This window comes from Conger conger, chromosome 2, assembly GCF_963514075.1.
Source record: "Conger conger chromosome 2, fConCon1.1, whole genome shotgun sequence".
Classification (NCBI taxonomy): Eukaryota; Metazoa; Chordata; class Actinopteri; order Anguilliformes; family Congridae; genus Conger; species Conger conger.
The window spans coordinates 69,631,514-69,653,319 of record NC_083761.1 but is presented as its reverse complement, the minus strand read 5'-3'; the positions used below and the strand labels follow the sequence as shown (position 1 = coordinate 69,653,319).

The 21,806-nt window shown below is 44.2% G+C and overlaps 2 protein-coding genes across 3 annotated transcripts in view; one reads left to right on the top strand and one right to left on the bottom strand.

Annotated features, from left to right (window-relative positions):
- lyl1 (LYL1 basic helix-loop-helix family member) overlaps nucleotides 1-4,134 on the top strand; it is an 8,265-nt gene extending 4,131 nt beyond the window's left edge. The window contains exons 2-4 of one of the 2 annotated variants that reach the window (XM_061231237.1): nucleotides 1-353; nucleotides 1,422-1,516; nucleotides 2,202-4,134. The exon at nucleotides 1-353 is cut by the window's left edge and continues 469 nt beyond it. In XM_061231237.1, coding sequence (XP_061087221.1) covers nucleotides 1-353; nucleotides 1,422-1,516; nucleotides 2,202-2,740 — 987 coding nt within the window. In that variant the 3' untranslated portion in view covers nucleotides 2,741-4,134. Of the gene's footprint in view, nucleotides 354-1,421; nucleotides 1,517-2,198 lie in introns of both variants that reach the window. The other variant, XM_061231236.1, reaches the window with a different exon arrangement.
- Nucleotides 4,064-17,047, bottom strand: LOC133121779 (uncharacterized). Its single transcript, XM_061231235.1, has 6 exons — nucleotides 16,829-17,047; nucleotides 10,879-11,447; nucleotides 10,234-10,519; nucleotides 8,727-8,786; nucleotides 8,202-8,446; nucleotides 4,064-7,293 (listed from the first exon to the last, which is right to left on the bottom strand). Exons 2-6 carry the CDS (start codon nucleotides 11,440-11,442, stop codon nucleotides 6,247-6,249), a joined length of 2,202 nt encoding a protein of 733 aa, XP_061087219.1. The 5' UTR covers nucleotides 11,443-11,447; nucleotides 16,829-17,047; the 3' UTR covers nucleotides 4,064-6,246.
- Between the last annotated feature and the right edge of the window lie 4,759 nt (nucleotides 17,048-21,806).

Sequence of the window (21,806 nt, the reverse complement as noted above, 5' to 3'; positions counted from 1 at the left end):
CACACTCACAACCATCGCCCTGCACCTGAGCCTGTCACCCCAGGGACAGCCAACCAGGGAGCAGGGACCGGCTCTCCTTCATCTACTCCACCCCTCCTTCTCCCCAGCTCTCACCCTGCCCCCACAACACCTCCCTTCACCCGATCCCCCTCCACCCCTCTCCCACCCAACATCCCGGTCATCAGTCTGGGGCACAGCAAGCCCCCCATCCCCCTGCCCCTCCCCAGCCCCCAGCTCACCGCCCTGCACCCTATCCCAAACCTGGCCCAGCTGACCTCGCTCTCCACCCCCATGGCCTCCCCTGGTCCTCTCCTTCCCCCGGGATACCTGCCTGGACCCCCCTTCCTCAACAGGTGAGAGCTAATCTCTCAGCTCCTTCCATTACAGTCTTCTCCCTTTTTCTGTTCTTCACAGACGCTATTATCCTGTTCAAGTGTCAACAAAGGGTTGCAGGAACCTGTCACTCTCACTTATTGACACAGCTCACAAATGTCTCTGTCTGTTTTCCCGGCAAAAGTATTTGTCTTTGTTCAGGTTTCTCTGTTATGTTTTGTTCAGTGAAAAAGATTAGATTGAACACAAAGAAGAAAACCAAGTCATTCCATATTGTTTTTTTAATGAATGAATATGAAATACAGGACTGGAATCAGTCATGGAATCCCTGCTGAAACAGCTCAAGCTAGGTTTTGAAACAGTTGGTTGCTGGTTGACCGGCTCAGACCAGCTCAGACCAGCTCAGACCAGCTCCCTGCTCAACGTGGTTTGACCAGCTCAAGCTATGTCTTGAAACTGCTGGTAGCAGGTATTTTCGAGCTGGTCATAGCTGGATTTCATACTAGGGATGGGTGACTCCACTGCAGTCAAAGCAGTCCTTTTTGTAAGAGCAATATCCGTTTCCCCCTGAACAGATCTCAACACATGACACATTGCACAAGTGTATGTCTCTGCCCTCTCTTCTGCTTTCCTCCAGACGTTTCTCTGTCTGTTAATTTTGCCTCGTGCTTTAGGAGGCCATGCACTGTAGGCAGAAGCAATCAATGATCTATTTTAATTCTAGCCTCTCGGCTGGGGCCGGGTCTAATGAGCACTGATCTCTCCCAGGCATGCCTACTCAATCACCGCTGCACAACTAACCACGCGTGAGAAAGCCATGGCTGGGTTGCACATAATTGCTTTTATGGATTGCTTCCACTCCTTCCACTGTTTTCTTTTTTAAATCTGATCGTTGCTTTTCTATTCTGGAACCACATAGCAACCCTTGTTCCACAGTTATCAATGGGGATGCTAAGAAAAAAACGTTAAATATATATTACAAATTACAGACCAATTTTCTTAGTAATATTGTCATGTGATAAATTCTTAGATATATAAATACATAAATATGCCAGTGAATGTTTACTCTACCTCCCTCTATTTCCCAGCGCTTACCTTGGTCCATCAGGAAACTACGGCATCTTCACCAGCAGCCGTTCAAAGAGAAGGCCCTCCCTCCATTTTGAGATGGATCTGGCTGAAGGTGGGCAGTGTACTGGCTGTCATGGGGACTTTCACATCAAAAGGGGACATCTCCAGCCATGTGCGTGGTTCTGAACCAATGCAGCTCACTCACTATTTACATTTTTGCATTTATGTATGTGTATGTATATGCGTGTGTGTATGTGTGTGTGTACCTGTGTTTGTGTATGTGTATATGTATATGTGTGTGTGTGTATGTGTGTATGTATACGTGTATGTGTGTGTGTTTGTGTGTATGTATATGTGTGTGTATGTGTGTGCGTGTGTGTGTGTATGTATATGTGTGTGTATGTGCGTGTGTGTGTGTGTTTGTATACGTTTATGTGTGTGTGTATGTGTGTATGTATATGTGTGTGTATGTGTATGTATGTGTGTGTGTGTGTGCTTGCGTGTGTGTGTGTGTATGTGTGTATGTATATGTGTGTGTATGTGTATGTATGTGTGTGTCATTTGTGTGTGTGCGTGCGTGTGTGTGTGTGTGTGTGTATGTGTGTATGTGTGTATGTATATGTGTGTGTATGTGTATGTATGTGTGTGTGTGCGTGTATGTGTGTATGTATATGTGTGTGTATGTATGTGTGCGTGCGTGTGTGTGTGTGCGTGTATGTGTGTGTATATGTGTGTGTATGTGTATGTATGTGTGTGTGCGTGCGTGCGTGTGTATGTGTGTGTGTATGATGCAGCAGGTCCTCCTCAGAAGCTGGCACGCCGTGTCTTCACCAACAGCAGGGAGCGCTGGCGGCAGCAGAACGTGAATGGTGCTTTCTCAGAGCTGCGGAAGCTCATCCCCACACACCCGCCGGACAAGAAGCTGAGCAAGAACGAGATCCTGCGACTGGCCATGAAGTACATCAGCTTCCTGGTGCAGCTGCTCAACGACCAGGCGGGGGACCTGGCCCAGGACCTGGAGGTGGAGCAGGGTGAGGATGAGGACGCCGAGGAGCGGAGGAAGGGGCTCTCTTCGCCAGACCTGCGGCACGGCACCCCTCCTCTGGGTCCCCCGTTACCCGGGCGACCGGCCTTGATCACCGCCTTCCACGACAGGAACTCCTCAGATTCCATGATTGCCCTGGTAACCTCCCCAAACTCCAGCTGCTATGGAGACACTGACAGTGAGGAGAGCCTCGGGCCCAGGAACTCTGTCATGATCGCCAGCGGCAACGGCGGCCTTGAAAAGGTCAAGGAACAGATGCGGACCATGGCTACCGCCAGGGAGCAGCGGTGACATGCCATTTGCAGTGATACTCTGCGCAACCGTGAGACTGAACATCTAAACTGACAGTATGCAAATACAATACCTTTCATTTATTTTCACAATTTGACTGTGATACAGTATGTTTGTAAATAGTTGTGTATATATTGACTGTGTGCATCCTCATTGGTGTTGGAATTGAAAATAGACATAGATAATAATACACATAGATAATAAATAGTTTACAATCTTCTGTATTACCATAGAAAAGTAATTGCAGAGAAAAGCACATCCTGGCCTCAGGTGTGTCTTTATGTGGTGCAGAGCTCCGATCAATCTGGCCCTGAGGCACACGGGAATAAAAAAGACAAAAGCAAAAAACAATATGCTGCCAGGGGGTGTTTGTGTGTGAGAATGAGCTAAAAGCTAATGAAGGACTAGCAAGAGCCATATACTTGCTTTTGTGCTGTATTCCCATCAAACAGTCTTGGGGCATATTGAATATTAAACCCCTGTACAACAGGACAAACTAATAAACAGCTCCCACTTGCCTGTTTCAGAGAAAAAGATCTACTTTTTGTCCACAATGTCCATGAGTACTCTCATATGCACTGTTTGCTTCACAGTATTTTTTAACAACATTTTCTTTTACAAAAACCAGAGACAGCTAAGTGGTCAATTCATTTTAAGGCTGTAAATAATGAAAATAATAACGTCTTTTTAATATCAAGGAAAATAGAACAGAAAAAAGGAAAATTAAACTATCACCCCATTCAACAGACATTGTGACATTCGTTGTTGCACTAGACGGAAAGAACAAGCCCCATCGTTCAGTTTAGCCTTCCGTATTCAACATCCTCTTATCACACAAACAGACCCTTTTAATCAAGAGCTCATACTTTCTCTAGCTCTCCAGATCTTCTCAGAAAGAGCCTGTCCACTGTATTATTTGCTTTGTCTGCTTGGAGGGGAAATTCGTGTATTATCATATTTTCCATTGGAAATGATAAAAGTAACATGTTTTACTGATGCAATTGTTTGTGGAAAAACAGATAGTCCTTGGCCGGCTATGCTGTGGAAGTAGTGTGAGGAGGATGTGTGTTCATATTCACGTGCTTTCCTAAATAATCTGAAGCATAAATCACAAATATATTTCAGGAAGTTAGATATGCTTCACCAATTTTTTTTACAAGATTGTAGAATATTTCAAATGTTCCTCCTTCAGTTGATAATTATTTACGAACTCACTGCAAGGATGATCTTTCTTTCCCATGGAACTGGAATTCAGCTCTGTGAAACCAGCTTCAGTTCTTCAAGATTTATGTCAAATTGCGTGCTACAAACAGACTCTGTAAAGAATTTTGCAAAGGTTTTATTCAAGAAATACATAAAATCACTAAAATGTCTCATTATATCTACTGAACTAATTGGGATTCGAGCAAGATTATTTTTAATTAATTGAGATTACCAGTATATATTAGGACAATGCAGTAGGTATGCAGTGTGTAAGTGGTTAAATACAATTGGTGAGTATTTGAAAGCATAAAATGTCATGTGAAGCATTTGTCATTGGTTTGGGTCTACATTTCCTTTAACAATGCATATGTTTTATGAGCAACATACAGCATGATCATTTCACATGCTATCTATGATTACCATCTTACATTTCACCCATTAGCTTGATAACTGATGGTGCAACCTTTACGGGGAATAAGCCCTACTCTATAACCACAACACCACACTGACAGCTAAGTGTGTGTGTGTGTGTGTGTGTGTGTCTGTGTGTCTGCACATATGCTTACATCCATGTAAAATCAGCAACATGTATGTATATGAAGCAAACATAAAGAATAAATAAAAACTAAAAACAGTGCAAGTACAGGTTTATAAAAAGACTATTAAAAAAAACTACAGCAGAAGAAGGGGGAAACTCCATCCCGTGACAGACTGGCAGTTACTGCACCTCAGAGCACTGTGAGAACTGCAGGCGTGGAAATATTTGTGCGGGTTTTGCGCGTACATTTGGGACGGTGTCAGTTTCCCAGCGCAGCTGTGCTGAGGGGTCAGCCGCAGGGGCGGGGGGTTTGGGTGTGCGGGGGGCAAGGGGCAGCGGAGGCTGTGGCCTGCCCGCTCTGTCAGGTGGCTGGGAAATGGCTACGGTTAGTGCTGTCTCATCCAGGGCCAGCCGGCTTCCTGCGGCTCTGCCTCAGTTTCCCCGCGGCCCTGTGTGACCAGAGGAAGCTTGCGTAACTGAGGCTCTGCGGCTCACAGGGCCTGTCATCATGTTACACACAGCGCTACACACCGAGGGGCCGCCCCCCGCCCCCGCTCCACCAACACCCACGCACCCTGGAGCGGCCGGGACGGAGTGGGACCCAAACACCCCCTCCCCACCCGCTCCGCACCCCCCCCCGCTCCCCCAGCCTCCTGCGGGGCTCTGATACAGGAGGCCCCAGGCTGACGGGGGGCAGGCTGGGTCCCCCAGATAAACTCGCTCGAAAGGTCAGACCCGTTCCCTGCCACGCCCAACTCCCCCCCCCGCAGGCTCTCTCCACACCTGTGGCCCCCCAACCCTGTGCTCCATCGCGGTTTAGCTATGCACACCCTGCTTCACACCCTCAGACACGGGGAGCCACTGGCCCTCTGCCCTGGAGCCTGACACAGGGCTGTATACAGGCCCTGATGTGGTATGACTGTGAAAAAACACCCACGGCTTAGCAGAGTGAACAGCAGCACACCCACAATGGTCTCAACCATGCAAGGCAATGCTATCGCCATTATATGGCTTACTGTTGGACGTAACAAATGCTAGTGTTGTGTAACTACATCTGCTTGTGCATGAATTTGTAAATTAATTCTCCAGAATTAGGGCTAGTGAGTGGTTTTATTCTGCTCAGTGGCTTCTGCTCTATTTCTTCATGGATATACACTCAGTAAGCACTTTATTAGGTATATATTAGACTTATTTGCTTGTCTTCTGCTGCTGTAGCCTATCCACTCAGCATTACTGTCAGTTTTGACCACTTCTCCAATGACCTCTCTCTGAATATTGCATTATTGCATTAACAAGCTGGTGTACAGGTCTACCTAATAAAGTGCTCACTGAGTGTATATTTACATCAAACTTAACAAATTACATTTGAATGCAAAAGCACTCATGAATCTCATAAACATTAATCATTCACACATTCTTTTGAAGGATAGTGATGATTTGAAAAGGACCCACACAGGAAGTATCACATAGAGCTTACAGAAATACATTTGATTCACCATATGGCCTTCCAATTCATTCTCTCCAATTTAACTTCCAATAATGCAATCTGGTATAAGAAGTATTGAAATATCATCATATGTGTTGCTATTGTGGAAGGTACAGTGCAAATTCAACATTTATGTGTGGGCATCTACACAGTTTACAATAATGGCTAACTTACATGTTGTTTATCACGTATTTAATTCTATGAATAGTATTATAATATTAGGTCATTACATTAATACATCAATTAATTAAAGTGTCCCTAAATGTCTGTAGCTTTCTCTTACTCAGTTTTATTTTTCTGACTGTACTTCCGTCGCCCCACTTCTGAGGCCACTGAGCCAGCAGTCGCCCCGACTACACCCCCCAGGGGTCCCCCAAAAAACACCCCGACCGCCCCACCCAGCAGAGCTCCTCCTGCTACCAGTTTTGGGACGCGACCCGCCCCGGCCACTACCTTATCCCAAACGGAGCGAACGAAAGAAGAGGAGCTGGAGGAGGGAGAAAGAGAGGGCAGAGCGTCCACTTTCAGGTCATGCACGCTATTCTCCGCCTCCTCCCTGGCCCGCTCCTGCTCCTGCTCCTCCTCCACCATCTCCTGCACGGAGGAAAGCCTGGAGGAGGGCATCAAACACCTCTCCCGCTCCGCCTCCATCATCTCCTGCACGGAGGAAAGCTTGGAGGAGGGCGTCAAACACCTCTCCCGCTCCTCCTCCACCATCTCCTGCACCGAGTACAGCGAAGTGGAGGGCACCAAACACTTCTCCTGCTCCCGCGCCTGCACCTGGACACTCTCCGCGCCTCCACTTTCCCTCTCTCTCTCGCTCTCCCTCCTCTCCCTCACGATCTCCGCCTGCCTCTGCCTCACCCTGCTCTCGGCCTCCTGGAACAGGGCGCAGCTGTAGCAGGAGTCTCCGTTCTCCCTCACCGTCTGCTCCACCTTCTCCAGCAGGTCGAGCACGCTCCGGCCGCCCTCCCCCGCGCGGCCGCTCCTCTCCAGGACGTGGTAGCGGTCCCCGCACCACTCCACCAGCTGCAGGAGGTCCTTCCTCTGGGTGATGATGTACTCCTCCACCCCACCGCCGTCCTTCAGGCGGTCGCTGTGCGTGAAGAGCACCGTGGTGTACTTCCTCACCGCGTCACGGCCGAACACCGCCTCCAGGGCGGCCAGCGCCTCCAGCTCCAGCTTGGCGGGCTGGTCCACGGGGACGCACAGCAGGAAGGAGTGGGGCCCCGGGGCGGAGAGGGCCACGCAGTTGGAGACCTGCCGTCGAACTTCGTCGGGGGGGAGCTCCGAGCGGAACCAGTCCGGCGTGTCCACCACAGCCACCTGCGCAGAGCACCAGCGGCCATTAGTGAATGTCTGCGCTTCATTTCTCTGGAAAGGGCTGGCTTTGTCATTTCATTTTGCATGCTTTACTCTGTGCCTTCTTAGTGTGTTTATGTGCAGTGTGTAAACAACCCTCTCATTCCACCATCTTCTATTATCAGCCGCTTTTTAATTTGTATTCTTTATTTCCAGAGGTGGAGAGTCCACAGGTCAGAAAATAAAAGCCCTGCCATGTGTTTCTTCCACCCAGCTCATGTCAGTAATTAGTTCTACCTCCTGGCTGAGGAATTGTGTTAATTAGCCAATTAGTTCATCCATTCATTATCCAAACCTGCTTATTCTGAAAAGGGTCGCAGGGGGCTGGAGCTTATCCCAGCATACATTGGGCAGGAATACACCCTGTACAGGTTGCCAGTCCATCGCAGGGCACACACACCATTCACTCACACACTCATACCTATGGGCAATTTAGACTCTCCAATCAGCCTAACCTGCATGTCTTTGGACTGTGGGAGGAAACCAGAGCACCCGGAGGAAACCCACGCAGACACGGGGAGAACATGCAAACTCCACACACAGAGGCCCCGGCCGACGGGGATTCGAACCCAGGACCTCCTTGCTGTGAGGTGGCAGTGCTACCCACTGCACCATCTGTGCTGCCCCCAATTAGTTCATTGGAGCCAAATACTGGGTAGGACTTTCCCGTACCCACCACTACCTGGATTTCCTACCAGTACCTGTACCTGTTTATTTCCCTTTTTTCTTTTAGAAACAATGATACGTGATTCCGTCTAAGCAGGTTGTATTATCGCTGTTGTTCTTTGATAGCTGTAGTGTAAAGAACACTGTCGTGAATGTAAATATTTTAAAAAAGTTACTGTAAGGCAGTGTGAAGCACAATGACTGACCCGTCTCCCAGCAACGGTTCCCTTCTTCTTCTCACAATTCTGAGTGACAGAGGCCACGCTGTTGTCCTGGGATAGAAATTCCTCCCGGCCCAGGATGGTGTTACCGGCCGCGCTCTTCCCTGCCCCTGTGCGGCCCAGCAGTACCAGCCTCAGCTCTGAGGCCTGAGGGGAAGAGGGTGAAGGTGAAGAAGAGGAGGATGTGGGAGAGGCCGGGCTCTCGCTGAAGGATGAAATGTGGTGGTGGCCTGGGAAGATAAGAGAGGGAGCGGGAGAACCAGAAATATGAACATGGAAAGTTTAGAAAGCCACAATTCAGAAGCACTATAGTAGTATCAAGTATCAGTACTCTAAAAATCTCTCATAGCAGTGTGAGACAGAAACTTCTAATAATGTTCTTACATACCAAAGAGTGGATTGGGTTACATTTTAAAGCAACTGTATATATTCCTTACAATACAACATACAAAAATGAGACAAAGACAAGTTGCAAATAGACAGCAGTACATACAAAGCAATATCACTTACAGGTGTTGACAAAATTCTTGCCGTTTTTTGCCTCTGTCATTTGAGAGAGAAGAGCGCCATCTAATGACAAAAAATAACAAGAAATGCAGGCCAGTGGGGATCAAAAGCGCATCAAAGCACTTTCAGCAAGAAGATCCACAAAGAGATTCCTAGAGGTTATTGAGCGATTATGAATTCTAAATGAATCAGTAATTATTGTTGGCATGCACAAAACCTAGAAAAGAAGGTGTTGAGATTCATATCTACGCTATGGCATTTTCGGAGAGGGAGAGAGATGACAATAATGCTCACATATGAATTGCTGACATTGATTAACTGCCTCAGTGACTCAATGACAAGAACGAGGACGGATAAAGGGAGGGGAGATAAGAGCAGAGACGTTGATATGAACAGGAAGAGCGGAACAAGGCAGGAGTACAGGTGAACAGACACTGACAGACTATGAAAGGAATGAGGGAGTGACACACAACGATAACACCCTACATAAGCGTTCAGGTCTTCCCAACAGGATGCTAAAGACTATACTGTTTTTTAAAGCACATTGCAGCTTCCAAATTCAAATTGTTACAATATTAACGGATGTATTTTAAGTCACAGTACAAAATGTGAAACTGCATGCCACGCAGGATTGTCACCTTAGAAATTTTATACAACAAACAAGCTCAGTCATGATACACTGACAACCTGTGTTTATGTTCACTTCTGTCCAATAGCCTAGCTTGCTTGCCTACTTGTTATTCTAAAAACGTGTTGGGCCGCTTCTGGGTGTGGGGAGCTGTGGGCCTTATTTTGGTACTGTATATGAAATGCATGCGTCCAATACACTGAACTCATACTTTCTATGATCCAATAGAAGGAGGGCAAGAGGACACTGTATGGATTGGCTACGACAGTGGTGAGCTGTTTTCTTAGTACATTGCTATCACACCATAGTCATACCAACAGGCAGAATCATCCTGGGGGTATTGGCGGGTGGGGTTGAGAATGGAAGGATAGAAGTTTTTTGTATGTAAACAAAGGGCTGCATCAAGGCCTAAAATTCTGCATAGTATGCTTTTAAGTATACATGAACCACAGAACTTATATTCAGCAGGAATTTAAATCAGCATGGGAAATCTGCCGAGGGAACCCATGGCTCAAAAATCGGTCTTTTTCTGGTCTTGGGATAACAACAATCTGTAGTACTCTAATAGTGTGAGTAATTGCAGGTGATCATAGCCACAGTTTCCTAACATTACCTTACATTATCGGCATTTGGCAGACGCTCTTATCCAGAGCGACGTACTGTTGATTAGACTAAGCAGGAGACAATCCTCCCTTGGAGCAATGCAGGGTCAAGGGCCTTGCACAAGGGCCCAACGGCTGTGCGGATGTTATTGTGGCTACACCGGGATTAGAACCACTGACCTTGCGTGTCATTTACCTTCACCACTACGCTACAGGCCCAACCTGCTACCAGTAGTGATGAGCTGGGACAGGCCAGCCTCCGCAGGTCTGGTGCTCATACCTGCAGTCAGACGGTAGCTGGGGCTCCTCTGCAGTGGTGAGCGGGGGGTCTCTTCTGGGGCCTCTGGCTGTGAGTCGGGCTGTGCTGTTGGCAGCTCCTCGGGTAATTGCGCCTGTAGCCGGTTGCCTACGTTTCTCAAGTTAACTCGCTCCTCTAGCTGCGACTCCCTCTCTGTGAGTAATGTCCTATCCTCCTGCTCCTCTCGACTGATCGCTCTGTCCTCCACTCGTCTCCTCGTGGTACTGGGGAGATAACAGCCCCCGTTCTCCTGCACCATACGCTCCAGCTGTGTGTGTGATAGAGAGAGAGAGTGAGAGAACAATAATAATTATTAAATGGTTGCCATTTTTATAGCGCCTTTATCTGTGCAATTGATGCTTGTCATTCACCTATTCATACACACAGTCACGCCAACAGTGATTGGCTGCCATGGAAGGCACCAACCAGCTAGTCAGGAGCATTTGGGGGGTTAGGTGCTCAGGCGGGATCAAACCGGCAACCCTCTGACTTCCAGACGACTGCTCTTACTGCCTAAGCCAATGTTTCCCCATTATTATTATTATAAACTGTAATGTAAGTGAATGTAACTCTGCAATGGTGATCATCTTGAACATCATCAACACTCTTCATCAGGCTGCTCCTCACCTTGTCCAGCAGTGTCCTGACCTGCAATCTGTCCTGAGGTCTGCGGTTGTTGAAGGTGTGGTACCTGCCCCCGCACTGGTTCACCACCTCCCTCAGCCCAGGGTCCTCCCCTGCCAGGTACTCCTCCACCTCCTTCCCAATGAGGTAGTCCCCGCAGGTGAGGAGCACCAGGGCGTGCCTCAGGGCCCCGTTCCCGAACACCTTCTCCAGCTCGCTGGGCACGCGGCGCTCCACGTCCGTGAACTCGCCCACGGGGATGAGGATGAGGAAGGCGTGGGGCCCGGGCTCGGACAGAGAGAGCGCGCGCATCGTCTCCTGCTTCACGCCGGCCTCCACCTGCCCCCCGCTCCAGTACCAGCGCGGGGCCTCCACCAGGGACAGCCTCCGCCCCTCTGACATGCCCTGCCTCAGCTGGCAGGTCTTGGGGCATTGTGAGCCGGAGGCCTGGGAGCGCTGCCCCAGGAGGGTGTCTCCGGACAGGGTCTTCCCACAGCCAATGGAGCCCAGGAGGACCAGCCGCAGCTCCGGGGTGCCCGGGGGACAGTTATTCCACTCCTCAGTCATATTGCCTGGGAGAGAGAGGGGGAGTCACAGTTAAGTACACTATAATTACGGTTAAGTACACTATGTTTTACCTACTTACCTACTTTCTCATCCAGTGTACTCGACTTATGAACTCAACAGTAGATAAGTAAGTTGTTTGGGACATGGCCAATGTGTGTTTACAGTCCAGGTTCTGTCAATCATTTCCCCCGTCAATCAGTTGCAGTCTTCAAAGCTTATTCAGTGGTTCTGTGTAACATGTGTAATGTCAAGCCCCCTAATTATATCAACATTAAATTAGAGTGTGGTATGTAATTAATCTGTAGTTTTTTTTTCATGATCCTTACAATAAACTGCACAAAAAAATACAATTATTAATCGATTATCTTAATAGTAGCCATAATTGCTGAGTTTTTAGCATTGCATAAACATTGTATAATAAATCACATATTATTAATAGTCCACTATGGGTTTACTGTCCCCTGCACCATTTCCCCATTCCAGTGGTAAAAATACCCATAAAGTACAATGTTTAATCTCTGTGTTGGCTTTTTCTGCACTGCTGTGTCTTTCACATTCCATGTTGCATGTGCAGTGCCTTCAGCCCCAAGTATTGATCTGCTCACACCTGTCTGGTTGAGTGACAGTGAGATTGTGGAATTATAACGGTGCTGTTGTTCTCTGAAGAGTTAGAGGCACAATGCATATAAACATCACAGATTTTCAGCACTGTGAATTTCTAGTTGCATGGAGCCAAAAGTACCTTACAGTTGTATGAAGCTGTAGTGTTGTGAAAAAAATAAAGAACCAGCATAGTTACAGCTGCGTGGGGCAGAATGTTGCTATGGTACTGTACAGTGCTGTAGCAATACAAAGTGGGAACAGCACAGTTATATAACTCTGGAGTAATTAGTGTGCAGTTTTATCACTGTGCAGTTGTTCCCTCTAAATGAAACATCTTGATACAGAGCAACCGTAGGCAATAAACTGCAGGGATTATGCCAGTGTTCATGTTCCAAAGAATGTTTAATCTTTTTGCGTTAGGTTCAAAAAGTCAATTTTGGACAAATGTTAAATAACCTGTGCAGTTATCCTTAAGTATTTGCATACTTGCATACTTTGCATACTCCTTAAGTATTTGCATATTGCAGTAGATCAGATCAGCAGTCAACGGTGTGTTTTATCACCAAATGAAATATTCTGTAAGCAGTATATAACATAACAGTCCTGGATTTATTACTGCTATCTTGGTTATCAATGTATACTAATCAGTTTGACAGTGTTTTGACAATGTGCATTCACAAGCAGATTTGTATCCTGAATCTTTTCATATTCATCTTGATACAAAATATACAATACAAGACAAGATAGATTATAGAAATTCAGTTTTACATGTTTCAATTCAATCTAATGTGTTCAATCATTCTTTAATTTATCTTTATTCATTCTTTATTCAAGAACTCAAAGTAAAACGTTTATTATTTCATATGTAAGAACAACTCACATATTCAGATTACATATTTTAATGAATGTGCAAGAAGGAATTTCTTGGGTTTGGCGCTGAATGGATCTACTTCAGGTATTACAGCAGCGTGCAATACAGTATTGATCAGGGAGCGCAATACCAGAACTCCTCGAATTGTGGAAATGCGTGTGCACGTATTAGCGAGGCAGGCGGGCCTGATCTAATGTGCTCATGCGCGATGCTTATTTAAGTGCCCATTAAAAAGCATCGTTAAAGGCAAAGATTTAATGTATTTCTTACATGGTTAGTCAGCCAGTAAGAACGGTGTTTGAGTGAGTGAGTGGACGTGATATTGGTCTTTTTCATAGTTACTATTTACGATAGAACGAAGCAAAAAAGTATGGCTAAACAAAAATGAAAAGACGGCTACGTGTAAAGCTAAACTAAAGTTGCGTACCTGTTAATTGGCTAGCTTTATTAAATCGCTGTAACGTGTTTAGGATAAGTTGCCAAATATTGATTGAATTCTGATTGATTCCACATACTCTTATCAAAGATTGTTAGACTGGCTATTGGGGCAATTTTTTTACTTTTTGCTAACGTCCCTGCTGCAGTAGGTCTATGCCTTGGCCTAGCCCATATGCATTTAATATACACCTCTAGTGCCATACAGTCGCTTCAGAAAGTATTCAAACCCCTTCACCTTTTGCACACTTTCTTGTGTTGTAGATTAAATTTTAAATTGATAAAATGGGCATTTTATGACATCAATCTACACTCAACAACCAAGTGAAAATGTTTTTTTTAAATGATAAAAAATCAACAACTGAAATCTCACATTTATATAAGTATTCAGACCCTTCAGTAGGCTACTTTGTATAAGCCCCTTTGGCAGCAATTACAGCTTTGTGTCTTCTTGGGTCAGTCTCTGCAAGCTTTGCACACCTGGATTTGGGCAGTTTATCCCATTCTTCCTGGCAGATCCTCTCAAGTTCCGTCAGATTGGATGGGAAGTGTCTGTGAACTGCCATCTTCAGGTCTCTCCACAGATATTCCATAGGGTTTAAGTCTGGGCTTTTGCTGGACCACTCTTCAGGACAGACACTTGTCCCAAAGGCACTCCAGCATTGTCTGGGCTGTATGCTCTGGGTTATTGTCGTGCTGAAAGGTGAACCGTCGCTCCACTCTGAGGTCACACGCACTCTGGAGAACGTTTTCTTAAAGGACCTCTCTGTATTTGGCTGCATTCATCCTTCCCTCAATTCTGACCAGTCTCCCTGTCCCTGCCGATGAAAAGCACCCCCATATCATGAGGCTGCCACTTCCATGCTTCACCCTAGGGACGGTATTAGCCCGGTGATGAGCAGTGCCTGGTGCTTGGAGTTACATTTTTATTCCATCAGACCAGATAATCTTTTTGCTCATTCTCTCTTTGCATCCTTTAAGTGCCGTTTGACAACTCCAAGCGGACTATCATATGCCTTCTACTCAAGAGTGGCTTCCATCTAGCCAGTCTACCATAAAGGCCTGATTCATGGAGTGCTGCTGAGGTGGTTGTCCTTCCAGCAGTTTCTCCCATCTCTGCAGGGACTTACGAAGCTGGTCCGAAGGTGGTTCCATACTTGGCATTTCTTCTTCCATATCACAATTATTAAGGCTACTGTGGCAACACTTAACGCTTTAAAAAGTTTTATACCCTTGCCCTGACCTCCCTCCTGATTTCCCCTGCCCCTCCTTTCTGATATACCCTATCCTTGTCTAACCCCTCCCCCCCCAAAAAAAAAGAAGAAAAAGTGTATTTTGCTAGTTCTGGATGTGATGCTTTGACTTATGGTAGAACCTATGCACTTGTAAATCGCTTTGGATTAAAAGCGTCTGCCAAATGACTAAAATGTAAAAAAAAAAAAAGTATGCCTCGCCGCAATTTAATTACAGAGGTCTACAGAGAGTTCCTTTGATTTCATGGCTTGGTTTTAGTCCTGACATACAATGTGAATTATGGGACCTTATATACAGGCTTTGTACAGTTAATCTAAGTGAACAGAAGCAAACCTGACCTCTAAATGGTACAATTAAACATGACACATTTCTTCTAATTTTAGAGGGAGATTACTTTTTATTTAAATTTTTTGCAGTTTCAAAAAATAAAAAGAAGGAAAAAGGCCCTGTGCAAAAGTTTGGGAGCCCTATCAGTTAGTACTTTATCATTTCTTCTCGGGCAACTATAACAGCTTGTAAATGCTTCCTGTAACCAGGTAAGAGTCTTTCCATTTTTCCCCATTCTTCCTGGCTGAACACCTCAAGCTCAGAAATATTCTTCGACCTCTTTACCTGTACAGCATGTTTGAGATCTCTCCACAGATTTTAAATATTATCCAAGTCTGAGGACTGTGGTGGCCATTCCAAATCCGTCTTTCCTGGAGGTACTTTATGGTTGATTTTTAGGTATGCTTTGGATCATTGTCTTGCTGGAATACCCAACCTCTCTTCAACTTCAATATCTGGACTGAGCTTTGAACATTAGCCTCTAGAATTTGGTGGAATCCATTGTTCCTTTGCGCAATATTTCCTGTGCCCCCAGCTGCCACACAACCCCAAAGCATAATATATCCACCTCTATGCTTCACAGTTGGCAAGGTGTTATTCTCTACTGGGGCTTTCAATTTTGGTTTTGTCAGTCACCAAAGCACATTGTTCCAAAAGGTTTCAGGCTTTTGCATACTTCAGACGCTTAATTTTGTGTTGAGGTCGTTCTTTCTGGCAACTCTGCCATGTACCTGTGTCAACTACTCTCGGGCCATTCTATCAGAAATCTTTCTTGATCTTGCCTTGACTTCAACTGTTCTATTTATCTTCCATTTTTAAATAATGTTTCTGACAGTAGAAATAGGTAGTTAGAAACAGAGTTTTTGTAGCCTTCTCCTTCTTAACCATCTTCATTGTAAAATTCTTGGACAACTGTTTAGAGGAACCCATGGTTGTTAACACCCGACAGAACAGCCAGTCATGGAGTTACTTCAGAATAAAAAGTTCAGCCCTGGAATTTTATACTCACCTGACTCATTGAAGCCCTAAGGAGAAGGAGTCACCTGGGTCTGGGCCTTAGTAATCATTATTTTAAAAAGTGACATAGAATAGTCAAAAAAGGTTCCCAAACTTTTGCACAGGGCCCGTTTCCTTTTTTATAATTTATAAACAGTAAAAAATGAAAAGAAAAAGCAATCTTGCTTAAAATCTTTCAGAAATGTCCCATGCTTAACTTTGTACCAAGTTCATGTTATTTTGACTGATTTATACAGCCATATACATTTTTGACCAGTTTCCCCTCTTAATTTAAACCATTTTGGAATTGAGGCTGCATCTTAAGACTGAATTTTCACACCAACAACTCTTAAGAGTAATGTCTGCTGTAGTAGTCACTCTCTCTTTCATTTGTAATCCTCCTTCCACCCCTTCAGCACTGGAGTACAGCACTGACACACCCTGCAGGGCCAGTCTTACAGCATTCTGACATGGCTAATGGGCGCAGACAAACCACACGCACCCACACGGTAGATATACACGGGCACAACCTAACACAATGCACACTCTTTTCAAATCTGCATACACTCAATGTACATATTATGTGCACATTGTAGTTCACTTATATGGTACTGTATTTCTCTACATACCAAACCCAACCATGTTGTTGTCAAAGCATCCCCCATGTATTAGACAAAATGAAACTAATTGTATCTAAATTAATTCATAATACTTGAACAGTTCAGATAATGTAGATACTACCATCACTGTCCCACTAACACGCATATTTTCATATATTTCATGAATATGAGAAAATGTACTTTATTTAATCTGCAAGACTTGAAAAAAGTTGAACAGATTAAAGAAAATGTATGTGACACGAGAATAAGAATAAGTGAAGATAATAGAGAATAAACTTACCTTCTATAGAAGTAACAGTGATCTCTCTAGCTCGCTCTCTCCGTTTTTCCTCTCTCTCTGCTGGTTTCTGTGGCGTCTTTTATTCCGTTGGTTTTCCTTTGCACCTCTCTCTCTCAATCTCCACCTTTTCAAGTAAGCATTTAAAGGTGTGTTTTAAGTTCTTAAGTGTCACCAGTCCTCACTCTCCCCTCTCCTTCTCTCTCTCTCTCCCTCTCTCTCTCTCCCCTCTCCCTCTCTCTCTCTCCCCTCTCACTCTCCCCTCTCTCCCTCTCTCTCTCTCTCTCTCTGTCTCTCTCTCCCCTCTCCCTCTCTCTCTCTCTCCCTCTCTCTCTCTCTCGCTCTCTCACATACCGGCACTCTTGTTGTGCCACTTGTTCTCAAGCATTCCGTTCTCAGGTGGAGCTATAGTGTACCCACTAATATATGATTCACCCAATCCTAATTTCAGTCATACCCCAGCATTGTGACTGAGGTGCAGCCGTGCGCACCACAGGAGCCACCTGGACTGGTTTTCAGAGTGCAGTATCAAGTAACAGTAGAATGATTTCTGGAACTTTTGTCATAGTCATATTCATAGAGAATTAATGATTGTACTATAAATAAGCAGTAGTAGTTCTTGTTGTGTGCCATAATTATTGTTGGGTATGTTCTGATAAAGACTTTACATTCAGCACCAAACATACATCTTTTATCAAAGCTTGTGCCACATCTATTGAATGGCATACTATGAATTATTTTTTGTGGAAATTATGATTACTATATCATGCTAATGCTGAAGGACTTGAAAATGAAACTCCTGGCTGTGTGCATTAATATGGATACTGCTTCTACTGCCCATTCAGAAATGGATAGGTTGTCCAACTGAACACTCCCTGGGTGAAATTCCTCTGGGGCCGTCAGGTGGAATGCTAAGCTAAAGAGCTAACACTCGCTTGAAGTAGGTGTTTTATTCCAAACAGGTAGAAACTGAAAATAATATATGGAATGAAAAGTCCAATAAATAAGGTTTCTACAATGATGGAAAGAAATAGCATTATTTGACATTATTTGCACTCATTCATTTAAGTTACATTCACAGTAAATGGAAATCTAAATTTTAAAAAATCCTACAAAGTACACCCAAATTATCACGCCCCCTCATCAATCAGCTTCCACTCCTATAGAAATCTTACTGTACATTCCAGATCCCATACAAACATTACCAAACCTTTGTCCTTCAGTGAACAGTGTTAGTCAAGAGATGTGTTTGTTCAAAGACACAGGGGTGCCCCTTTATACATCTTTATATAAGTAGCTACTTCAGCAGGCAGTGACACTGAGCTGAAGGTGGCAGCACACGTGTCACAGAAGGACTGCAGGAGTGGCTCCGTTTCCACAGATACGCTGTAAAATGACACTGTGTCAGGAGGCTAGTCCAGGTGCTTTCCCACTCTGACAGACAGGGGGCAGTGTTGAAAGTTCTCTGGCTGTTGACTGAAATTCATGACACCACTGTAGGTCCTAGGCTCTGTCAATCATATGCCATTGTCCTTGGTCTTCCCTTTCCTTACCACTCATACACATTATTATTATATCTAATTATTATTATTATTATTATTATTATTATTATTATTATTATTATTATTATTATTATTTCATAGCAGTAGTAGATGGAATGTAGCTTTAGTATCTACAAAAGTTATTACACTTACAACAGGTTCTGGAGTGTGTAGCTAGGGTCTGCTTTGGATATGCCCAGTCCTTATTGAAATGCTCAGTATAAATACTGATTGAAAGGCTCTTTATTAACTCTGTGGAAGTTAGAGAGAGTTTGAGATGATGTAATTAAAGAGAAAATATTGTTGTACTGTATGCCTCTGAGTCTGGAATCCACCAGTGCTTACAGAGCTATTTACAGAGACAGACAGCAGCCTCTAGTAAACTTCATGAGATGTGTTACAGTTTATTAGGACCAAGTATATAGACCTCTTCTGAAATTAGCAAGATACAGGAAAATGCAATGCACTGTGTTGATGACTGATGGCCACTAGGGAACTTTAATTGGTTGACGAAACGGTTGTTTGAATGAGAGTTGTTGATTCAAACAGTAAAAGTATGTTTTCATATCGTATGGTTGACCCCTCAACACTGTGAGGTGAGTGGTTCTCTTGTTACAAATGGGAAACTAGTGAGCAGCTGAAAGACTATGGTACATAGCTGTCTAACAATCTAGCTCAATTTCTGCATGTGCATGACTTCAGCATGCCTTACACAAGTGACACAATACAAAAAGCTATTGTTATGAGCATCAGGCATGCAAAGAGTGTGGAAGTGAGAAACATGTGCAGTGGCACACTAACCTGAAAATATTTAGGAACGGTGGCCATAGTGGTAGATTGAAATGTTGGCTATAGGAACCTCTGACTACACACAACTAAGTCCCCTGTTTTAAAGTCCCCTTAAAAAATACTCTATTTACAACCATTTCTTTCCACACAGAAAAGGTTCAGTAAAAACAACAACCATGTTCCAGGCATCTCAGTTTCCAGACTTAAATCCTATGAACTGTGGTTTGAACTGAAGAGGGGGGTATCCCAATGATATCAATGATTCTGAAAAGTTCTGTATGGAGGATGTGTTCTCTAACCTTATCACAAATTATGGGAAAAGACTCATGCCTGTCCTTTTTGCCTGGGGGGTATGCACAAAGTATTAAATCATGGGTGCCAATAATTTTGGAACCTGTTTTTTGGGTAAATATTTTTTTTTATTTGAAAACTGTAAGACTTTGGTTGATTCCGTTGAATCATTAATAAAGCGCTCTACTGTACGCATGTTTGGAACATAAAGCTTATGCCAATAAGTGCATTATTTTTCAGTACACAGCACTTTTTGTGCATATTTATCAAGGGTGCTAATAATTCTGGAGTGCTAGAAGTATAAAAGAATAACATATAAATAGGTAAATGAATGAATAAATAATTGAAGAGCCCAAGTGTAGAAAGACACTATAGCCGACACTACAGTGTTAATCTAGTGTCTACCCAAATCTCACAGCTGTGGTTCTCTCTTGCAATTTCTCTCTTTCAGATGTACATTAGTTAATGCATCGCGCAACACAGATTAACGTATTACATCAACTGAATTAACGTAGCCTATTATAATAAATTCAGTCCTAGACTGCAAATCATGTTTAATAGTATTTCACAGTTTATTTCCATTGACGTATCGGTTCGCTTTTTAGATTATTGAAGTTTGGATTTAACGCTGATTTCTGGAAACCGCGCAGGAATGCAAATAGGCCTATATGAGTACGTGATCTTTAAAGTTTGCCAAGTGAACTGGTTTCGTAAATTAGGCTGCTTTTTAACGCATGGCACCAGTGGTTTTATTACATTATTTCGATTGATATCTAACGGCGAACAGCTTCAGTGAAATCTCCGCAACTGTTTCTACCTTGATATCTAGGTTATATAATAGTGATATGGCCTATTTACCGGTCATTACATTTTTTTTATGGGCAGCCACAGTGCCACATCAACTTTTATCGCGCCCGTTTTATCTATTTTTTTCCCACTGTCTAGGTTGTTGACTTCCTACAATGTTTCTGTGGAGTCACGGTTTCACCCCACGCCCATTTCCCTGCGACTTTGCTGAGTCATGGTTGACATTTAAAGAAACCATCATTGTTTCTGTCTCTCCCCCCGGAATACAGTGGCACCTTCTATCCCGTTTTCATACCGATGCAGAAGGTCATTTCACGTTGGTAGCACAATTATGTAACGTATTTGTTAAGCTGTCCTGAACCTGGATGCGTTACTATTTGATCTAATACCTGAACTTGTGTAGTCTACAACTAAATGCATTGGATAAATACAGATTTACAAGTAAAATGAACGTCAAGGCTCATATGCGCAAAGCCGACATATTCAGAGAAAAACAACGTATTCGGCGTTAAAGTGAAATACTTCTGTTTTTTTTTTGCAAATGCATACATGTATCACAGGCTACACTTTTCGCTCGAGTTTCTTTTTCATTTTAGGTTATGAGGGCGAAGAGTACAGCCTGGCCAATCAGTTCAGCTGACGTTAGTGATTTCTTATCAGCTTATTGCATGTGTACACCAAGTACAAATGATATGTTAGAGAGGAAGACTTGTGCTTGAAGCAGTGATAGAATGCTGTAAATATAGGGTGCATTTCTTTACTTTACATAATCCATCCATCCATCCATCCATCCATCCATCCATCCATTATCTTAACACGCTTATCCTGAACAGGGTCGCAGGGGGGCTGGAGCCTATCCCAGCATACATTGGGCGAAAGGCAGGAATACACCCTGGACAGGTCGCCAGTCCATCGCAGGGCACACACACCATTCACTCACACACTCATACACTCATACACTCATACCTATGGGCAATTTAGACTCTCCAATCAGCCTAACCTGCATGTCTTTGGACTGTGGGAGGAAACCGGAGTATCCAGAGGAAACCCACGCAGACACAGGGAGAACATGCAAACATGCACAGAGAGTCCCCGCACGACGGGGATTCGAACCCAGGACCTCCCTACTGTGAGGCAGCAGTGCTACCCACTGCACCATCCGTGCCGCCACTTTACATAATACCGTAGAAAATCTGGACATTTTGTAAAGAGAGACAGGAAAGGTGCTTTAGACGCTTGCAAAGCCAGAGCAGGCCTGATGTGTATGCCTGGTACTAGGATACATGCCTGTATCTCAGAGGCCATGCCTGTCATCAGCATTGTGGCTAGAGACTCATTCTTGTTCGTTATTTTAGTATTGAGAGGTCCCTTAAATCATTAAATCTTATCTGTTAAAAGCTCAATCCATTACATGTGTTACTAGCACTTAAAGGTTTCTTTTAACCCTGTTTTAAGGTTTCTGTCAATATGTTCATTGCATCTGTAGGGTAAAATCTCACAAAGTGAATCATCCGAATAGATGTATGCATGGTCTGATCTTCCCTTGTCCTTCC